General features: G+C 37.8%; 1 protein-coding gene across 2 annotated transcripts in view; it reads left to right on the top strand.

Annotated features, from left to right (window-relative positions):
• Nucleotides 1-25,809, top strand: part of ANKFN1 (ankyrin repeat and fibronectin type III domain containing 1) — a 249,095-nt gene that overhangs the window by 211,271 nt on the left and 12,015 nt on the right. Inside the window, exons 9-13 of one of the 2 annotated variants that reach the window (XM_081272561.1) lie at nt 462-628; nt 3,291-3,441; nt 5,007-5,175; nt 14,593-14,759; nt 20,422-20,635. In XM_081272561.1, the coding sequence (XP_081128687.1) occupies nt 462-628; nt 3,291-3,441; nt 5,007-5,175; nt 14,593-14,759; nt 20,422-20,635 (868 nt within the window). Of the gene's footprint in view, nt 1-461; nt 629-3,290; nt 3,442-5,006; nt 5,546-14,592; nt 14,760-20,421; nt 20,636-25,809 lie in introns of those variants that run through there. The other variant, XM_081272562.1, reaches the window with a different exon arrangement.

The following is a 25,809-nucleotide window of genomic DNA, read 5'->3' as shown; positions in this document are numbered from 1 at the left end:
GGTTTCATTTATAATGGACTTTTCCATTTTAATTTTCCTGAAAGCATGAAGCTTCCTGTAACTGCTTTGTCAGCTTTTATACTGGCAAATGTCTGTTTCTCCAAGCTAAACAGTCAGTCCTCCAAGGATAGAAATTATGAATTCTCTTTCTTTATTATTTACCTCAACCACTAACAGCTTATTCCATCACAACCCACACACCTAGCCTTGGCAAAGAAATGTGAGGAAAACAAGCAGGCAGACTTATGTTAAAGGTGGATTACCTAACTTGGAGGAGAACTCTCCTGAAGGTGAGAAGAGCTGCAACACCAACACTCCCCCTATATTCATGGTTGTAACTATGGTTCCTCACCTAATCATTCTCAGTGCCTATCATTCATGACAGGCCCACCTTAAAGAGAATAAGGTTTGGAAAGTGTCTTTCAAAGTGATTTCTTATTTTGTCTTATTTCCCTCTACAGGATATTCTCTCCTATCACAAAAGGAGTCATCAGCGTCTCTCTCCTGGATTATATCTAGGTTACCTAAAACTATGTAGCTCTGTGGATCAGATCAAAGTTCTTGTAACTCAAAAGTTACCCAACATCCTCTGCCATGTGAAGATCCGTGAAAACAATAACATTTCCAAGTAAGTGGTCAGAGTCAGAATTTTCCTTGTGATGAAACAATGGCTCAAGTGACCAATTTGATGTGCCCAAAGGAAAATGAAACATTACTTGCCAGCACAGTTTCTATGGTGAGATGTCCCACAGCACACTGGAGCAATGCCACAGCTGAGATTTAACACTAGGATAAGGAGGGCTTCCATTGTGGGTTGGTGGAATGAGTGAGCCTATTAAAAGGGGGTACTGTCTTTCCATGTTTCCCTCTGCATTATTAATGGTACAAGCACTGATGCTCAACTGATTAATGAACACATGACCTTTTCTTCCCAAATTGCTATTTATAATACCTTTTCTTCACAATCTAAAAGTCATGTTTGTTTTGTTCATTGTTTTTAAAATTCTCTATGGGAATGGAATCTGATAAAGCTACTGAATCTTAAAGGATCCCCCAACCTCACCTCAAACCTTCATTCTCCTTACTCCTAACCCCCTGGCCTGAGAATCTTATATGTTCCCTATGCCTCTTTTGGTTCTCTAGGGAAGAAAAGAAGTAAAAAGGTCTGAGCCTCTGTTGGAGATTTGCTGTATGGTTTGGCATTTGGTGAATTACCCTATTAGCTTTGGGAAAATCTTGGTAATCTGGCTCAACTTTACAACTAACCCTAATAGCAGGCCTCTGAAAATCTACTATAATGTACTGAATTGTGTTCAACATTTAAAAAATTAAAAAGAAGAAATATATAATGAAATATTATATATTTGCTTCAAAAAGTATAAACTAGATCCTCAAATTCTATTTACACCTATGGATTTGCTTACAACCAAAGTAGACTCTAATTTGGTCATTTAAAATATGGCCCTCAAAATTGAAAGACTTCCTTTATTAACTATTATATCTCTCAGGGTTCACTACATAACTATTATTTGATGATAGTGGAATAAATGATGATGATGATGATAATCTCTTGAAGAACTCACTGACCACCATATTCTCTCCTTTCACTGATCAACTACACCTGGACTTTAAGTCTGCCCTCTGGTGGTCATTTCAACAATCAACATTAGTTATCTTCTTTGTCTTCCCAATAGGTTACATGACTCATATTTATATTGAGTTGGCAGTGGTTGTTTTCATCCATTTCTAGATCATGTTCTAATAGCTTATACTCTATTAGTTGTTATATGAACTAATTTCCTCTGCCAATTATCCAAAGTTCATTTTTACAAGATTCCAATAACCTTTGCTCTGCCAGGGCCATCTCCCTCATCCTCATAGTCTAAAACAATTAGTTAGTGGTAGGTGTTTCATGGTATCCATATTGGTAGACTATTTCCTAATTTGATTATGAGACCCTATTTTAGTAATGTGATTCTTTAGACTTTTTGTACACTTCAGCTAGCCATAAACCTCTCGCTTAGTTCAATATCAGTGATGGGAAAGAAGAAATAGTTACCTAGCCAGTTTTTAAAATAATTCTTTATAAAGTCAAAAGTATACAATAGGGCTTAATTTTTTTCTTTTTTTTTTCCTCTTATTGGGACAAAGAATAAGTGTTCTAGTCTTTTCCAGTATGAGACCTGATATGAAACATATCTTAAAAACAAAACTATTCTGAAGGGATAGCTTAAAAAAGAGAATGGTGTTTGTTTGTTTGCTTTTGATGAAAAAGCTCATGACACATTCAATTTGACACAGATTGGAGACAAGGCTGGTATGACCCTTTGGGGAAATCCCTGGTTTTCACAGGATGGGAACATGTGTCAGCGCCTCCTCTCATTCTGTCCCCAAAGAGGGCTCCCCTTTCCTCTCTAGCCTGTTCCTGAGAGCACACTGCTGCTCCCTGCAGAGTTCCAAGGAGCAACCTGGCCAACTGAATGTGTTTCAAGACTTGTGCTAAAATACCTGTGGAAACAGTGTTACCAAGAGGCATTTACCTTCATCTTTTCAAGTTCTTTTTGAAGAGCAGCCTTTGAGGGACAAACCAGATATGCTTTCCTCCCACCACCATTCTTTTCCCTTCTGTTCAAAATGACATTTGGAAAAGTTCATCAGGAACGACTACAGAGCATGCAGAATGAAGACATAGATGACTGTTTTGAGAGGAAGATGGAAGCAGTGATGTGTGTCCCTTACTTCCTTGTATTGAAATTGTCTGGTGTTTCTGTTTGTGATTTTCCTCAAGCTTTGGAAGAAGAAAGAAACAAAAATAGGCCCCACCATTACAACAGGACAAGGTTGAAATGTGCCATGTGGTTTGCTGCCTGAGTTGGACAAGAGTCCAGTGGTTACCCAACTATGGAATTAACCAGCAGATGCCCCTGTGGTAAAATGTAGGCTCTTAGAACTTATGGAGGACCCACAGGGAAAGAAAAATAGGACAGTCAGGAAATTATTACAAAATATTTGAAAGCTTCAATCTCAAAACCTAAACATTTGGAAAATGTACACAAATTAGACCTGCATTCTGAGGCATATGTGGCTTGATAGGTGAACAAAAGCTTAAATTAGAAAAAGCTTATTTTAAACTCCATTCAGGTGGCAAAAAGTTCGAATTTTATGAATTTTGTTAAGTTTTAACCACCAAAAATTGCTTGTCCAGGTTCTGGACATATATGCTAAAGAAGTTCTGAGTTGTATTCTGAACTTTTGTTATATTTCTAATTTTAACTTGACTCAACATACAGAGAGGAGTGGGAATGGATCCAAAAGCTTTCTGGCTCTGAATCTATGGAAAGTGTGGATCATACTTCTGACTGCCCCATGCAATTGTTCTTCTACGAGCTCCAGATGGCAGTGAAAGCTCTCCTTAAGCAGATCAATATACCTCTACACCAGGTACTAGACTTTACCGTTTTTATCTTCTTTTTATGGTTCATGGAAACTACATTGTAGCATAAAACTTACTTAAGAGGGATATATATATGCATATATATACACACACATATATATTTACTTTCTTTTATTTAAATACCACTTTGCATGTATGTGCACACTTTGAATTTAATGCTTACAAGCACACACAAGCTATACTTGTGCTCTTTTTCCCTATTATCAGTCTCTTCCAAGTTTTCCAGATCCCACTGTACTGCCATCTAATCTACCTTGAAAGTCACCATGGCTCAATATCAGAATAGCATAAAGCAATGAGAATATATACATATATGCATGTGTAAACAAACAAGGGTGCAGCTAAATATACAAATGATTTATCTAAGAACAGAAGGATAATAGTATAATCTACAGCAGTGGCCCAACTACATCATTCTATCTACCCATTGAGAAGTTACTGTCAAAATTATTGTCTTATATAAATCAAAACATGAAATCTAACCTCCACAAATAAGTCATTTCAAAAAAAATTAAGAGAATATTAAAAGTTTATTAGGCTCTGTCTATCAATTTGATAGGATGTAGCTCTAGGTTGAATTTGTTTCTTTTAGATATATGTTCATCATTTCTGCCCCTTCCCCCAAATCAATCCATCTCTCTCTCTCTCTCTCTCTCTCTCTCTCTCTCTCTCTCACACACACACACACACACACACACACACACACACACACACAAACTTAGCCTATATTAGGAAAACCCTTACAGGAGTATCTGGCTCTCTTTTAATAAAAGAGAACTATGAGGTGGCCTCTGACCCATGGAGGCAGGGAGAAATTAAAGATTACAGGAGTGTGCTTCCACTGGGGTACTGCTCTGATTTTAAGTCAATACTGCATGGCCAGTCTAAACCAGCCCAAACTAATGAATACTAATTTGCTAAATTGCAAGAGATGCCAGAAGGACACTATGGAAACAACTAGATTATTCCAGAGGTGGCCATGTGCTCATGAGGAAGGGGGAAAAACAGCTCTACTTGTGACAGTCGATACTATTAAATGGTTTCTTGGACTTAACAGGTTTGAAGCAGCTCAAATTTCATTGGTGACTCTTGGGCTACATATACATGTTGGGAGAAAGCTGCCCAACTGCCTAACAGTATATACAACATTTTTTTTTTTGATACTTGTAAAATTTTCTCAGTCCTTGGCCAGAAACTACATTTTTCCCCCTTAACCAACTTAAATTGAAACTAGTGGATTTTTAATTCAATCCATTTTTGTTGCTTCATGTAATTATATTCATCATTTTGAAAAGCCCACAGAATGCAATCATTTTCTGCTTTTATAAGAAGCATAAATGTTGTTTTCAGAGTTTATGTGGAACATTATTGCCTTAAATCTTGATTTTATATAGCATTATTAAATGGGCTGAACCCTAATATTTATGTTGTATAAAAATTCCAAGCTTGAAGTCGTGTAATTTTGTTAGATGTTTTATGCCAGTTTGGTGTTGTTTATGTAAGTGCCATGTTGTAACTCTCCTATTTTTCCTCCGCGCGTGTCCCTCTGCAGGCAAGGAACTTCCGCCTCTACACACAGGAGGTGTTGGAATTGGGTCACAATGTGTCCTTTCTTCTCCTGCTCCCTGCTTCAGACGACGTCTGTACAGCCCCAGGACAGAATAATCCTTACACCCCACACTCAGGGTTTCTTAACCTCCCTCTTCAGATGTTTGAACTTGGTATAGTAGCTTGTTTCACCTAGAAATATTAACCCAGCCTCCTTATAATAAAATCACAAAGTTATATCTGTTCCCCCTTGTCCCAGTGGAGGGTCAATAAATCACATGATGGCTTTGGCAACAACCCTTCCTAGAACTGTGTACAAGTCTGAGAAAAAGCAAAGCTCCAAGACTATGTGCCTGAGCAATAATTATTGAAACATAGCTAAGGCCCAATGGAGAGGAAGGAATTCTAAACAGAAAGTTCAGTTATCAGGCTGTGCTTATTGCCTTCCTTTGCTTTCTTAAAATATAAATACAAGAACGATGTTTTTATGAAAAGCACTGCCCCTTCTCTCCCCTTCCCCACCTCCAACTGGGAAAAAATAATAATGAAATTAAAATGTAGAGTTTGTATCACTTGGGAGGGGGAAAAAGGTCCATAAATATAAGTCATAAATAGACTCTAATATTAAATAGACTAAATTTCTGACAGACCATTAAGAAATGCACCTCAGGATGCAATGTTGGGACTTTTTATAAGGGGTTCTGAGTGGTGGAAGATCTTGTCCTGACTTTCAAAAATGAACAGCTTGGGCTCCAGTTTCTCCATCTTTGCAGAGACCCCTGCTGCCTACTGAGAATGTGAATAGGAAGGCTTTGTCTCCCTTTCCGTGCTTCATCTTGTAACAGGCCAATAAGAGGCAATTAGTAAGGGCTCTGTCAATTCAAATGAATTATACAGTTTGTGGGAGGCTGACTGAGTGGATGGATGGAATGGAGGCAGACCCTCTTTGAATTGCTCCCTAGCCACCAGATCTAGAAGCAGACAAGGAAACTGCCTGATGTCTTATTTTGAGACCTGTGCATTTGCATCTGAATTTATCTTTTCAGGATATTGTTTAAACTGCTCAGTTCCTATTATTCCAGGCAATTCAGATGCTAAAAGGTGATGAACAGCAACTGTTATTCTCCAGAGGAGATAAAGTTCTTAAGATAAGTTTGAATCAGACTTGCAGACTGGAACTTGAGAGTTTTGGGTCACCTGCTGTATGACACTGGCAATCCCTTAACCTTTCTGTGCCTTTTCTGGGTTACACAATTAATACCATTAACCATACCACTCCCTAAAAGCCTGGATGTAAATGTGACCATTTAATGAGTTCCCCAGCCAAAGGACATTATTAGTCCATGTTATAACAGCATTGTTATTATGAAATATAGTTTGAAGCAAAGTATCTCACATGACCCAATGGCAATAGAAATAAATATTGGGTGCCTACTATAAGGATTTAGAAATCAGTAAGACAAAGGTTCTGCTCTTTTGATAAAAATTCAGAAAGAGGACAAGTGGTCCACTTTGCCTAGATCAGAAAAAAAATATATATATGAGGAAACAGAGGAATAAAAAGCTCTACAAATAAAGTAAGGCCAAATTGACTCTTGAGAACCAGCCTGAAGAATCTGTTTAAGGTGGACCAGAAGCAAGGTTCAAAAAATTCAGAGATTATTATAATAGTTCAGGGTTAGGGTAGGAATCAAAAAGAAAAAAAGGAAATGAAAGGAAATAAAAAGGAAACAAATACAAATATGAGAAATATTAGGAGTAATTAATAAGAGTGGGCAATTATTTAAATGAAGTAAGGAGAAGTCTGAGGAATGCCCTGGTGGTTTTCAGTCCCAATGACTACAAATATATTGCTGCCTCTACTAGAAGTATGAAAGTCAGGGAGAAAAACAATTTGGGGAAAAAAGTGATTTTCAGCTTTGAATATGTTGAGTCTCAAGATACTAAGTACACATGTCCCATTGGCAATAGAAATTCTGGAAAGAAAAATTGTTACTAAAACAGAAATTTGGCCAGTGTCTACTGAAAACAGCTAAAGCCATAAAAGTGAATGATTTCTGTAAGATAAGTAATTGACCAAGAACTAAGGAAAATACTTCATTAGAGAGCTAACCAATATTCAATCATTGTTTTTCCATAATTACAGGTCAAACTACTTGAAATTCATTTTCCCATGTTTTAATGGCCTTGACGGAATAATCAGTGATTTGGTATCAATCAAAATAGTACATGACTCCTAAGGCGCTGGAGGGCCCAGACATGTGAGGGTCTCTCTTCTTTTCTGTGAGGCTCACACATTCCTCTTGGGCAACCACACTGTGTTCTACTGATTTCTACTCTACAATCTGGAGAAATGTACTAGTTTCCATTTTCTCTCTCCATTCTTTTGTTTATGCATTCATCGACAAATATTATTGAGTAGGAGACTGAGGCAGGAGGATTGCAAGTTTGAGGCCAACCTGGGCAACTTAGCAAGACCTATCTCAAAATAAAATGGAAAGTTCTGAGGACATATCTCAATGGTAGTGCACTTGCCTCGCAAGGTCCTGGATTCAACTCCCAGTACCAGGAAGACCTTAGAGTGAGAGTATGCTTGGCTAAGAGATAAATGCACCTAGCATATAGGTAAAAACAACAAAGATAGGAGATAAGATCAGAGAATCAATGGGGACCAGGATCATGCAGGCCCCATAGGCCATGATGAGGAATTTACATGTTATTTTAAATATATTGGGAATCCAATGGAGAATCAGGAGCAGTAGGGTAACATAAGTTCTCCTGCAAAATCCAGTAGAACTTCCTCACCACCACCACCAACAACAACAAAAAAAATGCTTAACTTTGCTTACCTTAGCTTAACCCAACAGTCTCCAAATTCATTCAACCAAGACTGGAATCTTTTTTGCCACAGTACCTATTAAAAGTACACTGAACTCATATTTGGGATATGATGCCTTAGAACAGTGCTTCTCAAATTTTATTTGCATAAGAACTACCTGGATAGCTTGTTAAAATACAGATTCCTGAAGCCCAACCCCAGTGATGCTGAATCAGTACATCTGTGAAGAAGCTAGGAAATGTACATTTCCAATAAGCTCTCTGGTGATACTAAATCCACAAATCCATTGACCATACTTAAAACAGTACTGCCAAGCACACAGAGATGAACACAGAACTAGGCTGTGGTTAGTATAATAATACAGTAGAATTCAACTGTGTCTGCCTCCTTAATCTGCCTTACCTCCATATTGCTAAAAGCAATATAAGATCGGAAACTATCCTTCATCAATGAAAAGACAGAGATCAAATCCCGGGGCTCACAGTTCCCGGCTTTAAGATGTTTCTTCCTAGAGTAAGACTTTCTTACTCTCTTTATCATCCCTTGTTGCCATATTATGGGTGATCCAACTGATCATCTCCATGTAAATTTCCAGAAAAGACCTCTTAGTTGGGCTTGGTTCCACTGGCATATGCAATTCTATTAAACTTTTTTTAGGAACCTGCAAAAAGTGTTGCCAATAGGTGATGATTAATACACTCCTTAGTACAATATTTATTGCATTCCACTAGTAACAATTTTAAAATATTACTGGGTCTCAGTAAGAATCATGACAAACTCTAACCTATCCCCAAGCAATAAGAACTTTCCAAGAGGCAAATTATCAAAGCTACTTCCTCCAGTAAGCATCAGCCCACTGAGAAATTAATAACATCTTATATAGGAACTTTTAAGGACTGGCTATAGTTCATCTAACCCCTCTAAAAAATATGCTAAGCATTTTTTATTTGCTTTTTGTTAGTAGGGACTTCTATTCTCCATAGATAGTTTTATAATAAAAGGTTGTGATACACTAAGCATTTCTGAGAAAGGAAAGAATGTTTTCGGAAATCCAGTCAGAACTCAGAAAAACTTTAATAACAACATGGGAATTCTAATGAAATTTGAAAAGGTGTGAATTATGGGAATATGTAAATTATAATAGAACAAAGAATTGCACTGTATTTCAGTTTGACTTGTATAAGTCATCCCCAGCCCCATGAAAGGATTTGAGATTTGGCAAACTGACCATGTTTCTTCCAGTGGCCTAAGTGAATCATAAATAACATTCTAACCAGCTATGTACCTATTCCAGCATTAAACAGATCTAGCAAGGACAAAGTGACAAAGGAGCTTAGCCCTCTGTCTCCTGGAGTAAAGACCACTGGGGCAGACACACAGGATACTCCTTCAGAGGATTATCTGTGTTTTTGAGAGAGAGATGGACCTATAGGAGGAGCATCTTATAAGATCTGGACAAGCAGGGTTCAGCTGAGGCAAAGTGGTACAATTTCACCAAAGACCCACTCCCTTTTCCACAGCTTCAGGGATGACACTTCATCTTCTCTGGGGTAGGAACAGGCAAGAATCCCTCTACAGGAATAAAACATGTGCCGGGGGGCCCATAAGCATCACTGTTTACACTATTCCCAAGATAAAAGGAAAATGAAGTATCATGAACCATTAGAAAATCCATCCAGTGATGTAGCCTCTTGAGGATTTGCCTAGCCTGAATATAGGAGGTCACCCTGCCCTGACCCTGTGGGCAGTCACAATTAACAGTAGGCTTGTGATGAGGAAAGCTGATTTTTTATATATTCCTTTGGCTCTATGATTCATACTAACTGGACTAGAAAGACAAAAACTGGAGAATTTTTAAAAAATAGTCCTGGTATACATTTCATACTTCTGTGCTTGGCTATTGACTATATCCTTTATTCAACAAACATTTACTGAGATTTCACAGTATGCCAGGTACTGTGCTGGGGCTGGACATACAGATACTAAACAGGCACAGTGTGCCCACCAGAAACTCAGAATCTAGTAGGGAATGCAGGCAACTATGCCAATAGTCTTAAAACAATGAAAGCACTGCTATGAGATGTGGGCTATTGAATTTCAGAGGAAAGATACTTATTCATTCCTTACAGAGATAATACTTTAGCTGGATTTTGAAGAAAAATAAAAATTCAGAAAGTGAAAGAAAGGCAGAACAGAAAAGTAAAATTATTTTAGGCAGAGAGGCCAGCATGCACAAAGGATTGGAAGGCTGGAAAGTTCTGTCCAATTAGATACATTCTTAGTAGCTCAATGTGAAGGATGCTTATGGCATCTGAGGAAGCCAAAAGTTAAAAAAGGGCAAAATCACAAAAAGCTACTCTTATATCATCCTAAGGAGGTGAGACTTTATATCCTGCAGGCAAAGGGGATTGATTAAAAAAAAAAAACCTTGAGAAAGGGACAACATAGTCTCAAAGGATTTTAGTAGTTCTGTGAAGGATAGATTGTAGGAAAGTAAGGGAAAAAAGGTCTGAGACCAGAGATTTATAATTAGAAAGACTCTCTCACTGGTCCAAGTAGGCAATAAGAACCTGAACCAAGGCAGCCACAGTGGAGGTAAAGAGAATAAAGCAGGAGAGCAAGAGGAATTTAGGAATTAAAATTGATGAGACTTTGTGATTGATTTGATGTGGTTGAAGAGCAAGATGGAGGAGTCAGAAAGTCTGAATAGGGTGCTGAGATGGATAATGTTGACATCTACCCAAACAGGAAAAATATGAAGGGAGGAACAGGTTTGGGGGAGGGGAGAGATGATGAGTTCAGTTTGACAAATTATGAGTTTTGAGGTGCCTGTGGGATATCCAGGCAATGAGCCTAATAGAATCCAGGCCATGGGCTTGCAAGAAATGGCATAGTCTCAACCTTCATTCCTAATGCCCATTATTCATAATTTAGGAGACCGTTCCTATATTCCAACTGCCAACTCATTCACTACTAGGAATCTAGAGGGGAACCTTCTGCCCAGGTTCTTTCTGAAACTTTGGCAAAGAATCATGGCACTTAAATGGACTCTTGGATATTATCTCATGATTCCTTTACCTCCAAACCCACCCAGACTGATAAGGAGCTCAGCAAGTTAGAGAACCTTAGGGAAAATATTCTAATCTCAGTCCTGTTCTAATATTCTAGTCAATAAATGCTTCATTCCCCTTCCCAGGGTGGGGAAGGGGATGGGACAGTGGGTGGGAACAAACATGTATTTTGTACATGGTATATGCTCTGTTGGGTACCTGATATACATTGTATTATTTAATCCCAGGTAGGCATTGTAATCCCTGTTTTAGGGATAATACTAAGACTCCTAGAGATTATCTGTCCACCACACAGGTAGTGAGTGGCAGAACTATGATTCAAACCCAGGCCTGTGCGATAGCTAAGCCTATAAACTTTCCACTGTACTCTACTGCTAGTGTCCATGCCAACTGTATTTCGGGCTGTCACTATCTTTTACAGGAAAAAGAGAGAGAGAAAGAAAGAGATAGAGAGACACAACACCACATAAAATTAGTCTTAGTTTGTAAGTTACTAACAAATCATGTGGTCCAGATAATGACATTATTGTAGCCTTATACCATCTTGTCTTCAAAATGAATGTGATTCACATTTTTTAAAAATTAGAAGCTTCCAATCTATCCTTCCCTCCTCAGTGATGGCTACCAAATGTATCATTGCTAGACCACAAGACTATGTTAAAGTAACATTTGTTAAAGTGACATTAAAGGCTCTGGATGAAAACCACTAGAGCGGGAAATGGAAGCGCTACAGTTGAAACTTGCTCATAACTCACTTGTGGTGCGTGGCATGGATGGTGTGGGTGCTGTGAGGCCACCCACTGATCCATGGCTCCTACTGCAAAGACACAAGAAGGGAAAGCTGTGAACACCCTGACTTTTAAGATTCAGTTGGGACTGATAGTGTTTCTTTTAAAGAAATTATTCAGTGTCTCTCCATAGTCAACTTTACCAGTCATATTTTATAGAGGGAAAAAAGTCGATTTTTTTTTTTTTTTTTACAACTTGGTTTGGAAAAGCAGGCTGTGAGACACTTCCCTCTCTCCACTCTCCAGCCAAAAGAGGACATCTATCAAGTGCTAACAGGATATAATCCCTCCTTGAAAGGCATAAAGACACATTCAGAGAACTACAGGGGTCAAGAGTAAGCTACCAAGTAATGGTGACTCCTTCCTACAGAGCTGCCAGTAAATATCAGAGACCCGAAATACCTTTCAAAACAGGAAAATCTAGCACACAGTGAGAGAAGTGAGAACAGAGGGAAAGAAGAGCCTTTAGGGACAGGGTCTGCCCTCTTCAGATCAACTCATGCATTTATTTTATTCATTTGGTCAATAAATATTAGCTGAGAAGCTACAATGTTCCATGTTTTGAGGAAATAAAAAGTAATAGTAGACATGCTTCCTTGCCCTCAAAAAAATCAGTCTAATACCAAAATAGTCAGCTATCCACACAGTTACAATGTAGCAGGATATGCCATCATACATTTATAAATAAGTGCTCTAGAAGCACAAAAGAGGGAGAAACTGGTTCTGCAGGGAAGGGAAGAGATGTCAGTGAAAACTTCACTGAGAAGACATATCAGAAGAAACATCAGGATCAGAAGGTAAATATGGGTAGCTGAGGATGAGGAAAAGCATGTTAAAAGCATGAGAGTATAAAAGGAGTGTAGTATGTTCACCAAAGTAGTAGTTTCACCAAAGGTTAAGGTTGATGCAGGGCTAAGGGTTGAAGGTGGTCACAGAATGAAAAATATAAGTGAAGTTATATTCAAATCCTCCACCACAAGGAGCTTCCTTATGGGCAACTTCCTTAAGTTTGGATTTTATACTGAAGTCAAGAGCGTTCTCTGTAGAGGTCTTTTAAGTGAAGAAACTGCTTGAGAATTCTATCATTTGAGAAAAGTGAAATAATTTGTCATTTACTGAAAGGGTATATAAAATCAGCTTCTCTTTGTGTCAGGCAAGGAAGTGCTAAAGAGAATAGAAAATATGGGAAGAAAGGATCTGACACCCGAGAGAAAAAATCAACCCCAGGTTGTAGACTACCTGGATTGAGAAATATCTCCTTGAAATGGGCACAGCTGGAGTAAGAATGAACCACTGAAGCCCTCACCCTATTCTTCTCTTCTGCTTCTATGAGGAAAGACTTAGCAGGCTAACTTTCCACCCATCTAAGAGGAAATCACACAAGGAAGCAGGCAGTGGTAAGATGAGAATTGTAAGGTACACAGAAATCTCTCAATATGCAGAGAAGTAGGGCTTCCTCCCATTGCATAGAGATGACCAACACCATATTCTGAGGCACTGTGGTTTAGCTTCCCTAAAAGGCCAGATGTAGGTCTTGAGAATCAATATAAAAATGGTGCAAGAGCATTAATTATATGTTATTTCTAGAATTCCTCACCCAAGAAGCCATAATAAAAATGTTCTAACAGACAGTTGAGTTAGAATGACCCTCTTTCTGAAGCATGGAACACACTGGTTAAGTCTGAGGTACACAAAATAATGAGGTTCAACAGTGAGCCAGAAAGAGACTGGAACTACACCAATCTGAATCAGGATGATTTTCTTATGCAATTGGAATCTGAAGTTATAGTTTATGATCAGAGTTTATCAGAAAAGACCAGACAATCTAACCATCTCAGGCTGTCTGCACTGGGCTCAGTCCTACATTGCTGGCCCTCTTGAACAGAAATAAATGAAGTAGATGAAGGTTGGACTCTTTCCTGTGGCCTGCCTCTGTCCCATTATTTTGAGAGGAGAAGGTCAAGTCTACTGAAGACAAAAATGGTCTGTCCAGGCGTCAGTTCCCACTATCCTTCCAGAGGAACTAAGAAAGGGAAAGATAGGAGAACCAAAGCCCATAATGACTGGCCCTCAGAGAAGTTTTCCAGTCAGACAAAAGATATCCCAAGAAAAAACATGGATCTTCTGGGGATTCTAGACTTGGAAAGGAGCAAGATACATAACAGGAAATCAGACATGAAAATTCAAATTTCAAATTGCTACTTGGCTTTGCTTTTCCTTTAAAGTGAAAAGCAAACTTATTTTTCCAGTCATACACAAACACATACATACATACACACAGACACACACACACACAAACACACACCACAAAAAATACATATATGGATTTATGTGGACTTTAGAAAGCCACCTAAGTGAATTTAAGAAACACATACATACACAGAGATACACAGAATTATGTGTGACTTAACAATGGGGATTGGGAATACATCCTGAAAATTATGTCCTTAGGCAATTTATCTTTGTGCAAACATCATATAGTGTACTTAAACTAAGATGGCTATGATATCACTGGTGATATAATCTTACTGGACCACCATTGTATATGCAGTCCATGGCTGACTGAAACATCATTATGTGGCACATGATGACTATACATGAAATAAAAAGTCCTAATGTTAGGGAAAAGTCCACATAAACTGCAGCATGAGCCAACCTCACTTCCCCACACCTTACCAGGGCTTGGTAAACCTCAAAGGGAATAAATACTGTCTAACTGAAGCCAGACAACTGGCCCCTTAAGAGCACATTTATAATTTATTTATGGCTTAATATTTTCCACTGATAGGATTAATAAATCATGTTTTCATCCAATGGTTTTCTCTGAGGTATGAATTTCTCTATTTTGATACCAGATATTAACATGTTTTATTTTGCTTGTCCATTTTCCAGTTCATTTTTGCAGCTATAGAGAGAAATTTATTAGTCTGTATTGCCGCCTTTCTGCTGTTGTGGAGCTGGATTCTCTGAATACCCAACAGTCCCTAAGGGAAGCCATCTCAGACAGTGAGGTTGCAGCTGCCAAACAAAGACACCAGCAAGTTTTAGATTTCATTCAGGTAACAGTTTTTTGGTTTTGGTTTTGGTTTTTTCAGGTAATGAGAAGGAAGAGGTAGGGTGGAAAGGGTAAGAAACAAGCAGGAAAAAAAAAAAAACAGCAATCTGGACTGATTCAAAGCACACAGGGTGCAAGCAGCCTGTAGATCTGGTTAAAATATGGAGCTCAGGAAGATGTGTTTTCAAACAAAGATTTAAGAAAACGTTACAGATAAATCACACTATTCCTAAGAACTGTATCAGCCATACTGTAGAAAAAAATCACCCCCAGAAATAATGATCAGAATATTGTTCTTACCTGATATCCCATTGTTAATTCCAACAGAAAGAAAAATTTTAATCTACTCAATATCTCAGGAAAAAAAAATGACCCATCAGTTTATGTTAACCCACATTCTTTAAGAACTGAGATTCCCTGTGTTTTAGACTTTTGTCTAGCAGAGTTAACACTTTACTATGTGGCTACTGAGGTGAGAAAATATGTTCCCTGTCTATGGTCGTGTCTGTAAAGACCTCAAGGTGACAGCTCAAGGGGCTTATGAAAGGAGTACTAACTAGTAGTCAAAAGAATTTGGATCTGGCTTGAAATTGCCTCTAAATTCCTTAGCCAAATCTTACAATCTTTCCATCAGTTACCAATTCACACAATGAGTATAATAACAACAGCCCCATTATAAATATCACCATGATATATATTCAGTTCAATTTGATAAATACTTATAACACCCAGGTGTCAGGCACTATATGGGAGATACAAAGTTGAAACAGATATAGTCCCTGACCGTAAGGAGTTTAAAATCCAGGATGATGGACAGGATATGTGTAAATACTACTTGTAAAATGTGCTGTATTTGTTCTGATTGGCCTGCTCACCAAATAATTTGCATCTCTCTCCTGGATTTGAGAATAATTACAGTAAAACAGACAAGATAACTTCTTACAATGATCCAGAAAAGGGTAAATGAGAACTTAAGTTTTATGAACTTTGGGCAAATAATCTCTCGAAGTCCAAATTTCATCTGAAAAAAATAGGGATGATAATAATAATAGCACAACCTCACAGCTTTACTGAGAGAATTCAATAAGAGAATGCATGTAAAACCCCCAGCAAAGTGTCTGTCACCTCATAGGCATACAATAAATTATATATTTATTTACTCATTCATTAATTAAAAGGAAAATCCTTTGAAATATGACTACACAAGAACTAAGAGTTTGAAGTATTCAGGACACTTTCGAAGTACTAAGTAACAAATCTTTAGGATTATCCTACTTCCCTCATCCTGTAAAGGAGATATCTTAGGTGACGTCTAAGACTAAAGAAATAACTTTTCAAGAAGTTACTTGTTCTGGTCTGAGAATATAATATTTAAAAATTCAAAACATTTGGTTCAGTTATTTCCAGTAAAAATGGAACATGGTGGGAAAGGGACAGGAAAGGCAGAATGCAGCATGAGGAGAATACAGAAGACTGGTTCATCTTTCGAGCCCTACATAAAGGACAACATAGCATGTAAGAATAATAATGGAAAAGTCAAAGAACACATATTTTATCCCTGAATCTCCCTCTGATTAACTCTAGAGTAGTGGACAATTTATTTGATCTCCCAAGGTCTCATTCCATCATATGTGAAACAAAAGGACTGAACTAGATCATGTCTAAGGGCCTAGTTGGCCCTAATGTTTCACAATTTTTAAAGAAATATTTCTCCAACCATGCTCTGCCTTCTTCCACATAAGCCTCTCTAAGTCCAATGTGCTCATCCAATGAGGAAGCTGACTCTCAGTAGTCTGTTGCGTCTTGAACTCCTCCCAGATTTCCTGGCTCCATTCCCACTTCCTTACCACTACTCTCGCTCTTCTCTTATAACTTACCTGGAGCTTCACTAACATTTTCTCTTTGCCTTTCATCATGCCATTAAAGTGGGATGGATAAAAACAGATCACGCCAGAAATTTTTCAAAGTTCTTGCCTGCTCTGAGCAGGTAACTTGAGAGCCCCTCTACATACTCCCTTACAAGCCAGCCAGGTATACATAGACTTGGATAAAGCCAATTCCCAAATGGTTCAAAAAATAACTTCTTAGGCTGGGTATAACCAGACCCATCTTCCTGCCCCAGAGTCTTCATCTTCAGTATACTACACCTTGTTCCACCCAACTTAAATAACTACATCATCTCTCCCCTTATCTATATTGGCTTCTCCTTCTCTCTCTCTCTCTCTCTCTCTCTCTCTCTCTCTCTCTCTCTCTCTCTCTCTCTCAATGAAAACCAGCTGCAACCACTCATCCATTAGTGTTCACAGCTCAGACTACTACACACTATAACCTGCAGAGGCGACCGCCAGTCACAAGAGCATTTGTATGATTCCAGATCTAAGACAGTGTTGAAGTCACTACACAAACCAAACATTGTAAAGAGCAAGGGAGTCTATGTAAATATGGTTTGGAAAAGAAGCCAAGGAGTACAGCCAGAAAGGGGGAGGGTTGGATGGGGGGATATAGAAAACCATAGATAAGGTATACTGGCCTTAAGTCAGCACATACAGCAGAAAAGTCAGTGAGTAAAAGAAAAAGAGAGAGAAGGAAAAGGGCGGGGGAGAGAGAGAAATGTCAAAGTGCAAAGACCTAGAGCTCAGCATGTTTTGAGCTGCCAAAGCCTAAAGGGCAATTAGACCATAATTTATATACTGTAATGCTTCAAATGCTTCTAAGCTGTAATAGAAACACAGCTCATTAAATATAGCCAATCTATCATCCCCTCAAGCACCTTGTAGCTATGCTGTGAGAAAACCAATCACCTTTATATTTTAATAAAAATATTATCTTGCCTGAGTACAGAAAAAGGAGTCTAATTTATGGGATAAAAACTGAAATTTGTAAAGAGCAGGGTGAGAAATGAATGCAGAACTTTTAATCAACAGTCCTAGGGAGTTCATGGTCTTTCTTTTTTAAAATGTGTCAGCAAGTCTTTAGAAGCTGAATTTGGACCTTAAAATCAGGGGGGATTATGTTGTCAGTTACTTTCAGATCAACAGTATAAGGTAAAATGGGTGAAAATTATACTTCTTTTGGAGCTACTTAGCTAAGTCCCATTAAACTCAATCCATGGGCCTCCCTGTACCTATAGGTTTTTTGTTTTTCTTCAGCTAAGACTTATCCATCTCATCACTGAAAAAAAGCTAGGTAGCAAACATTGCTTCTAAACAAATTTTTTTTAATTTCTATACTAACTCTATCCTTAGCAATAGGCTCAGATAATCTAATCTTAAAAAAAAAAAAAAAAAACAGGTACGATAGACCTTCCCTAAGGTCTCTGTAACAAATTACTACAAACTGAGTGCCTGAAGACAATAGAAATTTATTCTCTACATTTCTGGAGACCAGAAATTTGAAATTAACATGTTGGTAAAGACGCACTCCCTAAAAGAGGCTCTTGGAATGGAAGGCAGCGGGGTGTTCATTTGCTACCTCTCCCAGCTTCCAGTGGCTATTGGCATTCCTTAACTTGCAGCCACATCACTCTGACCTGTGCTTCTGTGGTCACATGGCCCCTTTTTCCTATGTCTGCCAAATCTTCCTCTGTCTTACTCTTACAAGAATGTCCTTATGTTAACATTTGTCATTGGAATTAGGGCACATCCAGATAATCCAAGCTAAATTCCTCCTCTCAAAATCTTTAAACACATCTTTTGCCATATAAGGTGATATTTACTGTTTTACCATATAAAGTAATATTCACAGGTTTGAGTATGAGAATTGGACATCTTTTAGAGGTCTGCCTTCAGCCCACTACAATAACCATGATTGTCATTTTGACAAAAGTGCATTATTCTACATTATCTTACTTTATCCTTATAATAACCCTTTGAGGGTAAAGATTTAAAGAATTATGCAACCATTCCATTCATTCATTCATTCATTCATTCTTTCACTGAGCAATCATTTTTTGAATAACTACTCTACACAGCTAAAGAGAAGATCGAAAAGTATAGTTCCTGTCCTTGACAAGCACTCTAAAAGCAGTTCACAATAATGTGCCCTAAAATAACTTTGATAAATTTTTTTTAAAGTAACTTTGAGACAAAGAGTATGCTACATGAGGTAGGGCCAATAAAAGCCAGCCGAGACACCAATAATCTCATCAGGAAAAGTCTCATTTGGGATTCCCACTTTGCTTTATCCTTTGAATTTCATATTTCTCCCTTCAAAATGGCTTGGTGCTTCCCTGTGAGCCTTCCTGCCCAACTCACCAAGCTAACAAACCCGGGAGCTCAGTATCATGCTCTGCCAGGTCCTATTACCCCAGAACAGAACTAGATAGCAAGGGAAATGACTATCAACTACACACACAATGCCATTCACTGGTTCATTCTAGTCTGCCTGTTACTCTGATGATGGCCCACAGCATGTCACCATTTCAGATTCAACTCTGTGTTGGTAACACCCGGTTTGTGAATATTCTTTAAAAGGCAGGCTTAAATACAGATAAGTACAGTTAAAGACACAAGAAGAAATTTTGAAAATAAAATATAACACTGGGCAGTACCTTATCTTTAAAACCACTATAATCAAAAGGGCCTTGATCTTGAATTGTTCATGCAATGAACACCTTCTACCTGGAAGTAGAATTACATCAACTTTCTAAATATTCTTCAAAAATAAATCATAAAGTTGAAGTGACTTTAAACATCATTTAGTCCATTTTTGTGGTTGAGTAAATGGGCTTGAAGAAGTTAATGCCTTGCTCTAGGCACCTAGTGAAACCAGATGCAAACTAACCAGGGCCCTATGAAGCACTGTGTAACTAACTGCCTCTCCTTGGAGATAGAATAACCAGAAAGCTCACAGTCACCCTCTACCAAGACCTGGTAAAATATCTATCACCTATAGAAACAGGCACAGAAATTTGAGTGACTTTTACACAAACAGATTTTAGAGAAACTACTGTTATACTTTATAATGAAAATGTCATTAAAGTCACTTTGGTAATCCAGAAAGCAAAACATAACAATTTAAAATGTGCTACCCTAAAAAAAAAAAAATCCGAGAATGCTTAGATTACTTAAGAATAAGCTACGTAAGATGTTTTATACTTTGGAAGCAAGAAAACAATAAGTTTAATATATAAAGTTGCTTCTTTTGTCTTAACATAGGCCCAAGTATTCTGATATTTACATCTGACTGTATCGCATCCCCCACAATATCCCAATGACGAATATTTCATTAAATACTAAGAATTAATAGCACTTTATAAGTGTGTATAATGTCCTCTGCAATATCACAAAGCACTTTCAAATTCATCATTTTAGTCATTTATCACAGCCCTATGAAGTATAAAAGGGAAGATATTTTATCCATATTTTTTAAATAAGGCAACTTAGGCTCAAAATGGTCAAATACTTGCTAAAGGTTATTACAGAGCTAAATATCATCTGGGTCTTCTGTTTCCACTAAAAGATATAGCTTTTCAGGTAAACTATGCAAAAAACAAGAGACTACAAAGAAGAGGTATTTTCTGGCTTAGCAAACACATTTTGAAATATTTTACTCTTATTCAAAAACCAATACTGTGGAAAACAGATCATTTTTTGGTTCTTAGGAAAACTTATTCCTTTTAAAAAGCTACTTGATAACTTAATGTCTCTTACCATTTTATTCCAAAGCAAATAGATGAAAGTTGGCGTGAAATGAGATGGATCATGGATGCTCTACAATATGCAAGATACAAACAACCAGTTTCTGGCTTTCCCATCACTAAGCTGATATACCCCTCAAATGAGCAGGATCTAAAGAAGATCAATTCTACATCATCACATATCGACTGTCTTCCATCACCATCCCCATCCCCAGAGATGCACAGAAGAAAGGCAGTGAGTGGTAAGCAATAAAGTTCTAAAGTTCCTTGGTTCAGTCACCAGATTCTTGGTCCTCTCTCCACCAACGATTTTCTTTGGGCTGAGGCACTGGTTCAAGCAAGTTGCAAGAAACACTGCTCAGTGGTAACAGTTTGAACACATAAAAGAAACAAAACCAGAATAGTGGAAAGGCCAGAAACTAGGTCAATAACCTGAAATCAACTCCATTTAGGAAAAGTGAAGAGTCAGTTCGGTTCTCAACCACACTTCCTGGAAAGAACACAGAGCAAGGGTAAAGATTCAGAAGTACCAAATGAGAATGGCTATGGTGCCAGGTGATGGCCATGTCAGCCAAGAGAATCTAATCAAATCAGGGTAGGGAAGAATAGACAGCCTATGATAAAGAAGAACTGACAAGACTGAGGCAGGAAGCCAAAGAAAGAGATGAAGACAAACTTCCCATCCATATGGCACCAATGTTCTGAAGTGAAGATGGGAAAGGGAGAAATCTTAGATAAACTAGTATCTCATAACCAAAGCCAAATAAGTAGCATGCCTCTCATGAATATGATGAACTTACAGAAAAGCTGAAGGATATGTCAAGCAAGGCACCTCCTCCCTTGGGAAGTCTGAGGTTAGATAGCAAAATACTATCAGCAAAAACATCAGTAGGTTAGCAAATGTATACCAAAATCCTTTAGGCTCATAAGCAAAGAAAAATCATACTAAGCATAGGTTATGTAGTACCATATAATTCTCTTTCCTAGAACATGTTGGGACTAGTGTTATTTGTCTAGTCTCTTAAAATAATGGCCACTCAAAGCAGCTTTCTCAATTTTACAGCTTAAAAGAGCTCCGATTTTATTTTTTTTTTATTTTTTATTGATTATTTAAAGCATTACATAGCTCATGATATATCATCTTTCATACATTTGACTCAAATTGTGTTTTGAACTCCCATTTTCACCCCAAATACAGATTGCAGAATCACATCTGTTACATATTCACATTTTTACATAATGCCATATTAGTGACTGTTGTATTCTGCTACCTTTCCTATCCCCTACTATCCCCCCTCCCCTCCCCTCCCCTCCCATCTTCCTTCTCTACCTCCCCTGCTGTTGTTCAATTCTCTCCCTTTTTTTCCCTCCCCCTTGCCCCTCATAACCTCTTATAATTTTATGTATCATTGAAGGTCTCCTACCATTTCCATATGCTTTCCCTTCTCTCTCTGTTTCTCTCCCCCCATTCGTCTTTGTTTACTGTAGTCTTTTCCTCATGCTCTTCCTTCCTGTTCTGTTCTTAGTTGTTCTCTTTATATCAAAGCAGACATTTGGCATTTGTTTTTTAGGGCTTGGCTAGCTTCGCTTAGCATAATCTGCTCTAATGCCATCCATTTCCCTGCAAATTCTATGATTTTGTCATTTCTTAGTGCTGCATAATACTCCATTGTGTATAGATGCCACATTTTTTTATCCATTCATCTATTGAGGGGCATCTAGATTGGTTCCACAGTCTAGCTATTGTGAATTGTGCCGCTATAATCATTGATGCAGCCGTATCCCTATAGAGCGCTTTTTTAAGATCCTCAGGGAATAGTCCGAGAAGTGCGATAGCTGGGTCAAATGGTGGATCCATTCCCAGCTTTCCCAGGAATCTCCATACTGCTTTCCAAATTGGCCTCACCATTTTGCAGCCCCACCAGCAGTGTACAAGTGTACCCTTTTCCCCACATCCCCGCCAACACTTGTTGTTGTTTGATTTCATAATGGCTGCCAATCTTACTGGAGTGAGATGGTATCTTAGGGTGGTTTTGATTTGCATTTCTCTGATTGCTAGAGATGGTGAGCATTTTTTCATGTACTTGTTGATTGATTGTATGTCCTCCTCTGAGAAGTGTCTGTTCAGGTCCTTGGCCCATTGGTTAATTGGGTTATTTGTTATCTTATTGTTTAATTTTTTGAGTTCTTTGTACATTCTGGATATTAGGGCTCTATCGGAGGTGTGGGGGGTAAAAATTTGTTCCCAGGATGTAGGCTCTCTATTTACCTCTTTTATTGTTTCTCTTGCTGAGAAAAAACTTTTTAGTTTAAGTAAGTCCCATTTGTTTATTCTTGTTGTTAACTCTTGGGCTATGGGTGTCCTATTAAGGAATTTGGAGCCCAACCCCACAATATGTAGATCATAGCCAACTTTTTCTTCTATCAGACGCAGTGTCTCTGATTTGATATCTAGCTCCCTGATCCATTTTGAGTTAATTTTTTGTGGATGGCGAGAGAAAGGGATTCAATTTCATTTTGTTGCATATGGATTTCCAATTTTCCCAGCACCATTTGTTGAAGATGCTATCCTTCCTCCATTGCATGCTTTTAGCCCCTTTATCAAATATAAGATAGTTGTAACTTTGTGGATTAGTCTCTGTGTCTTCTATTCTGTACCATTGGTCCACCTGCCTGTTTTGGTACCAGTACCATGCTGTTTTTGTTACTATTGCTTTGTAGTACAGTTTGACCTCTGGTATCGCTATACCTCCAGATTCACACTTCCTGCTTAGAATTGCTTTTGCTATTCTGGGTCTTTTGTTTTTCCATATGAATTTCATGATTGCTTTGTCTATTTCTACAAGAAATGCCATTGGGATTTTGATTGGCATCGCATTAAACCTGTAGAGAACTTTGGGTAATATCGCCATTTTGATGATGTTAGTTCTGCCTATCCATGAACAGGGTACATTTTTCCATCTTCTGAGATCTTCTTCTATCTCTCTCTTTAGGGTTCTGTAGTTTTCATTGTATAAATCTTTCACCTCTTTTGTTAGGTTGATTCCCAAGTATCTTATTTTCTTTGAGGATATTGTGAATGGAGTGGTTTTCCTTATTTCCATTTCAGAGGTTTTGTTGCTGATATACAGGAATGCCTTTGATTTATGCGTGTTGATTTTATAACCTGCCACTTTGCTGAATTCATTTATTAACTCTAGCAGCTTCTTTGTAGACTCTTTTGGGTCTGTTAAGTATATTATCATGTCAATAGACTTAAAGACAAGAACCACATGATCATCTCGATGGATGCAGAAAAAGCATTTGACAAAGTACAGCATCCCTTTATGTTCAAAACACTAGAAAAACTAGGGATAACAGGAACTTACCTCAACATTGTAAAAGCTATATATGCTAAACCTCAGGCTAGCATCATCCTAAACGGAGAAAAACTGAAGGCATTTCCTTTAAAATCTGGAACAAGACAGGGATGCCCTCTATCACCACTTCTATTCAATTTAGTTCTCGAAGTACTAGCCAGAGCAATTAGACAGACAAAAGAAATTAAAGGCATAAAAATAGGAAAAGAAGAAATTAAACTAAGAGCTCCGATTTTATAATCTTCATAGTTATTTTTTAACAAACAGTTCCAATTTGTAGACTTGTCCCATAGGGGGCAGCATGGTGTAGCAGAAAGAGCTTGGGCCTAGAAATCAGAGATCTGGATTCAAATCTCAGCTTTGTTTTGCTATATGTGCTTGAACAGATTACCACATGTGAGCCTCATTTCCATTATATAAAAGGTGAATAATAATATATACACCTTGAAGGGTTATTTGTGAATAAGACAATCTATATCAGCAATGCGTGGGATATAATACACAATTATTACAGACATCATATTTAATGTTGTTATTCTTATAGAAAAATTTAGTAAGGACATTAGCTAAGTCTATAAGTTAAGTCTGTATGTGCTCTTATGATTTAAAAGTCTCAATGTCTAAAAATCAAAACTTGGCAAAACTTGGCAAATTGAGGAATATTGGGAGACAGCTAATTTATATTACCAAAGGAGTCTGTGACTTATCAACTAATTCAACAAAAGAAATAGAGTATATTTTTATGAGCCTCTACTAGTTTGGGGATACAAACCAAATATCTTCTCTGCCAGAAACTAGTCTAATAGGAGATACAAATATATTAACCAAAAACTGCATGGGTTATAGAGTCTATTGGAGGCATTAACCTTTAAACTCATGAGATGTGAGTTTCTTGGAAGAAGTGACAGAATCCAGTACTAAGAATAAGCCAAAGATGAGCAGAAAAAGAAGAAAATGGAGAACACTATAGGCAGAGCAAGCAGATTATAACTGTGTACACTGTCTCACTGAGATTCAGGACCTAAAGACATTGTTCATTCTTTTTGTTTTTCATTTAAAAATATTTTTTGAATACCCAGTATGTGCCAGGCACTCTTCAAAGAAATGGGATATAATGAAAAAGTAAAGTCTTTCTTCCTATAAAATTTATATCTAGAAAGAATGAGAAACAATGAAAACATAAACAAAAAAGATAATATCAGATAGTGAAAATTCCCATGTATAATACAAAATAGCAATTGAATTGTGAGTAGGCAGGAAGATGTTGACTTCACTAGGATGATCAACAGAGATCTATCTGAGAAGGTATGATATTTGAACCAACCACAGGATAAGGCAGTGATGCAAAAATCTGAAGATGGAGTATTATAAGCAACAAAAGAACAAAAGGCCTTAGGTGGGTGAGGAATGGAAAGAAGGTCGAAGTGCTTGGAGTATAATGCACAAAGGTGTAAGTGGTACAAGATGAGGGGCAGGGGGCTGAAATAGGCAGGATTCTGTAGGCAGTACTAAGAAGTTTGGATATTTCCTACTTGTGACAGAAAGCCACTGGAAATTTTTAAGCAAGAATTTATTTGATCTTCAATTATAGTTCCACTTTCAAATCTTACTATTGTATGAAGAGACCATAGAGGAGAACTACTGAGAGGAAGGAGACCAATTAGGAAGCTATTAACGAAGGATATAAAAAGTTTTCTGGCTTAGGTATTTGGGGATATCATGATGTTATTTACCGAAAAGAAAAGAAAAGAGGAAGGAAGGAAGGAAGGAAGGAAGGAAGGAAGGAAGGAAGGAAGGAAGGAAGGAAGGAAGGAAGGGAGGGAGGGAGGGAAAGAAAGAAGGAGAAACAAGCTTGGTGGTTGGGCATGCTGAACTTGTATTAGCTTTGGAATATTCCAGAGGAAAAAAAGATGAGTACCGTCTGGAGCTAAGGAAAGAAAACTAAGCTGCTTATACAGATTTAAGAAATTGTTGACATGTGGATTATGTTTGAAGCTATGAAAATGCTTGCAATAGGTAAAATAAGAAGAGAGGATGATGGAAGGATTCCCTATGGA

Source organism: Spermophilus citellus (assembly GCF_964194105.1).
Source record: "Spermophilus citellus genome assembly, chromosome: 17".
Classification (NCBI taxonomy): domain Eukaryota; kingdom Metazoa; phylum Chordata; class Mammalia; order Rodentia; family Sciuridae; genus Spermophilus; species Spermophilus citellus.
The sequence above is the reverse complement of the archived record's forward strand: the minus strand, read 5'-3'. Positions and strand labels throughout refer to the sequence as shown.